Here is a 4141-nt window from a genome sequence, read left to right on the forward strand (position 1 = left end):
TTTAGTCATAAATGTGTAATTTTATGAACATGCATCATGTAAACGTCCTGTTGATTTATGAGAAGCCCTTCACCTTAAAATAAAGATGAGTGGTCAGCACCCTTAGAGAAAGCATGTACAACGTGTGCCTTTAGCAAAGATTCTTGGCTTGACTCATTAAACATGACGTTGTAGACACTCCTTTTATGTGTATTCCTCAAGGCCTGTCTATTATGAATTACCAAGAACTGATGGAATTGATCATACAAGCTGGGAAAAAAATTTACTGGTAATGCTCAAGGCCGCAGATCTGGTCCCAGCTGTGTTCCAGGACTATTTTCAAATCATCCTCTTTTAAAAGCAAGCCCATAAAATTATTAAATTTTACACGTAACCAGCAAACATTATGGGCATTTAGGCACAATCTAGTAATGCATGAATCTTAGTAATATATTAATAAGGCCATAGAAGGAATGGCATGATTAAAACAGCTTATTTTGTTCTGTGTCAAATGGTGGTCACCATGGCTGTGGCATTCGGGGTCTCATTGAATAAACAAACAGGGCTTTGAATATGTGCTTTTTTTTTGTCACCTGCTTCATCATAGCCTTCTAGTTCTGTAAGGCTACATTTTCAAGTGTTTTTCAGTTAGGTGCAATCAGAGCAAACAGATGCATGTGCTGCACAGGACACATGTTCCAAACAGACTGCAGAACAAAATCTTATTTCAAACATCTCGGTTTTGAATAAATAAAGACAGTCTCCCCCTGTTGCAACCATATTATGCATGAACAAGGCTATTTTTAACAAAAACATGTATACGTGTAAATAAACATTATTCTATTTAGGTTTTGTTTTTGTTCTGTTAATGTACATAAGAATTGGTGTTGTTATTGACTACATAAAAATTAACCGTAAATGTGAGTTCTCGTCACTGTTTGTGAAACGGCAGTAAGTCTTTTTTATGGCCGTTGTTCGTCTTTAGTGTCTGTATGAGACTCGGGTGGTGTGTCTGGAAAACATGCTGGTCTGAGCCTACGTGAATTCAGGGTTTGATTGAAGATGCGTGCTTGCGTTGTCATTTTGGACCACTGGTATCAGCAAGACTTTGAATCTCGCAAATAGGTCCAAAAAAGACAGTTGAGTTTTTGCTTTTATATTAATGCCAAACCAATACAGTGAAAGACAGAGCATTCTTTCTCCATTAGGTAATTTCACGCCAGCTCATGTTGTATTGTGTGATGGTGTTTATTATTAACGTTTATGGAAATTGGAGATTAAAGTACTCCCTTTTTCCCCCACAGGTCAGTGATGGTACGTGCTGGTTAGATCCTGCTTCTTAAGATGTCAGCTTCAGATTCTGACTATTCCATTGACTGGCTGGCCAGTGACGATGAGGACAACGATAGTGAGTTAGAACCAGACTGTACCAAAGCACAAGAACAAACCAACTTGCCAAAATCCCCCTCCTCGGGGGTCATCCAGGGGACCCAGACTTGCCAGTCACTCTCAAAGAGGAATGGAGATAAAGGGGAGGTAATGGACAAAGAGAACATGAGCTCTTGGGGAAGTTCTCCTTCCAGCTGCGATAGTTCCGACTACAGCGAAGACGGTGGCCGTTGTCACCTGGGACAAGAGACTCGGACCAATTACAGCCGGTGCCCTGAGAGCCCTGTAGGCAAAAAGAGGCAGGCACTGAAGAGAACATGCAGCTCCATGGTCCTGGAGCAAAGGGAGAGGCAGCTCAAACCTGAACAAATGGAGAAAGACAGGCTGTTCGCTTGCAAGGTGAGACGTGCCACTTTTTGACTCGTTGGCATGCCAGGGAAGGGGCATGGTGTTCTTAAAAGCAGCCTTATCTCCACCAGAGCAGAATAAATGTAAAAAAAAAATACACCAAGCAAAACCACTTCCAGGAAGACCCCTCCTTTGTGTGTTCTTACTAGGTGAAATGTGAATGAGTCACACGAGGCCTCTGAACGAAGAAACTCAATGTTTTCCTCTACCTTGTAGAATTGCAATGATAACTCATTCCATTACATTTGCATAAATGTGTGAGAGAGTAGATGAGTCACTTTGTTTTGTATCACAGTGTCGTTGTTCTTCTGCAAATGATGAGCCGTACAAAGGAATGCCCTAACTTGATGTTTTTTTGTTAATGGTAATTGACAGTGTACCATCAACTGAAACGAAAACATCAAAAACTCTAGAAATGTTCGAGAAATGCTGAATGTGAAAAGCTAAACAAGGAAATACTGAATGATGCTCTTTGTTTTGCAGTGCTTGGAGCTGCAGTGTTACATTCAACCACTGTCCTCGATCCTTAATGGCCTCCGCTCAGGCAGATACCGAGAACGTGAGTAATCTTTCATTCATTTGTATTAGTCTTCTGCATATCCAAAACCTTGCCTAGTTAGCGCAGTATACAAGAGAACAGCCAAACTAGAGGCAGCAGGCCATGGTACGAGAAGTGTCATGAGATTTGGGGCAGAGATGCATCATGAATATACATGAAATAAGGCTCTCATATCAACCACAGTCATTTCCTGGTGGCACATGCTACCTCGCTTAGTCATAATAAAACGTGTATGGTTGAAAGATGCACGTCTAAAGCAGTGCAAACCGCACGCCTCCAAAAATACCCAAGGACCTCGACTGAAATACCAAAGGCACTATAGAGATTGGATTGGCTGACTCCTTTGTTTTCCTGACTAGTGGTATAAAATATTCTAACATTTGACTCAGTGTTTTATGTGGCTGTTGTAACTGTTAATAAAATCTGCACCATCACACTGTGTCCTAACCAGGTGACAAAGTGTAATTAAAAGCTGTCCGTTTTTGTCCTAACTAGCCAGGTGACACTGTTTTGTAGGTCACTTCATTTTCCATTTTACACCGCGTTAATATCACACTCCTCATGCATATTAAACATCAAACCTAGACAGGGAGATACTAATTATAAAAGTTAAGAAACATCTCAAAGTTCCCTCAAGTCAAGTAAAATGTAAAACCATGAAAGTAGTGGCCATCTAAAAAATCATGGTATTACTGTTCTTATTGTCAAGCGTGCAAACAGAGAACCACCCACGCAATATTCTGGTTGACTGACTGACTTACATTGCACAGCGTTTTCACTTTCAGTGCGGACAGAAAAATAACTTGTTCCCGAAATCTTGATGCATAGTGGCTGGTTGAGACACAAATTACTGTAAAATGCCAACAGCTGGTATTAGCAATATTGGGTACTTAAAAAGTTCTATTGGCTAGAACCCCACATGTGCTAGAAAACAGGTTGCGTACAAGGCGGACCTGCTTATAGGGGCTCTGTCTGGGACCGCTGTCAATGCAAGGGCTATAGACGACACCAGACTTCCTGGCCACAGAGACAGCAAGTCTGTCCTCCCACATGCTTCACAAGAACCCATCTGCCTTGCAGACGTAGCATGGCCTGTCAGAGACAATAAGCTGGCATTGCTTGTAAAAGAGAGAATTTAAGCTGTATGTTCTTCTTTTCAGGCCTCAGCACTTTTCAAGAGAGTGTGGCCATGGACCGCATCCAGAGGATAATGGGGGTCCTGCAGAATCCCTGCATGGGGTGAGTTTCCTGCTTTTTCTCTTCACCTCACTCACGGGCGGCTTGAGGGTGGGCTTTAGTCAGCACAGCACTCCATCACGGATCGATCGTATGGATGTTGTGTCCATTTACTTAATCTACCTCAATCCACTTTCACCTTCTTGTGAGGGAATCTTGTTTCAGTGCTTTGTGTTTACACACATTAGTGGCAAGGTTGAATTCTCCCACATCACTTGCGAATGACATTTACGCCCTCGGTCGGGTCTGGCTCTGAGGCTATAAGTGAACGAGTCAAGGTAATGTGAAAACACATGGCCTCACAGCATGATGCAGCAAGGGGGGCCGCAGGGCCAGTGCGGACCTGCCACCACAAATCTAAAAGCGGCTGGACAAGAATAGAGCTCAAACGCAGGTCGTTAAAAATGTCCCAGCTCCCTTGCGGGAGTAGCCTGTCATCCGATTGATTAGCCTTCCTCTAGCTAGACCGTGCAAAGACTATGATGTCGTCTTTGGGAGGAGTCAGTGTTCTCTTGCATCAAATGACCTCATAATGGATCGGGCTGGGCTTAGGTGCATCGTTTACTTTTC

General features: G+C 42.7%; 1 protein-coding gene across 1 annotated transcript; it reads left to right on the plus strand.

Moving 5' to 3' along the window:
* The first annotated feature begins 117 nt into the window (after positions 1-117).
* LOC107579109 (uncharacterized) lies at positions 118-4121 on the plus strand. Its single transcript, XM_016264980.1, has 4 exons — positions 118-1187; positions 1284-1767; positions 2260-2335; positions 3496-4121. The coding sequence occupies exons 2-4, from the start codon at positions 1324-1326 to the stop codon at positions 3576-3578; spliced, it is 603 nt and encodes a 200-aa protein (XP_016120466.1). The 5' UTR covers positions 118-1187; positions 1284-1323; the 3' UTR covers positions 3579-4121.
* The last annotated feature ends 20 nt before the right edge of the window (positions 4122-4141 follow it).

Source organism: Sinocyclocheilus grahami, unplaced genomic scaffold (assembly GCF_001515645.1).
Source record: "Sinocyclocheilus grahami isolate Dianchi unplaced genomic scaffold, SAMN03320097.WGS_v1.1 scaffold14227.1, whole genome shotgun sequence".
NCBI classification, from domain to species: domain Eukaryota; kingdom Metazoa; phylum Chordata; class Actinopteri; order Cypriniformes; family Cyprinidae; genus Sinocyclocheilus; species Sinocyclocheilus grahami.

Excerpts from the sequence above, each read along its gene's own strand:
- LOC107579109 (XM_016264980.1), top strand. The coding sequence starts at position 1,324 with ATGTCAGCTTCAGATTCTGACTATTCCATTGACTGGCTGGCCAGTGAC. Across the intron at positions 1,768-2,259 it reads ACAGGCTGTTCGCTTGCAAG|TGCTTGGAGCTGCAGTGTTA; the intron begins GTGAGACGTGCC and ends TTTGTTTTGCAG. Across the intron at positions 2,336-3,495 it reads CTCAGGCAGATACCGAGAAC|GCCTCAGCACTTTTCAAGAG; the intron begins GTGAGTAATCTT and ends TCTTCTTTTCAG.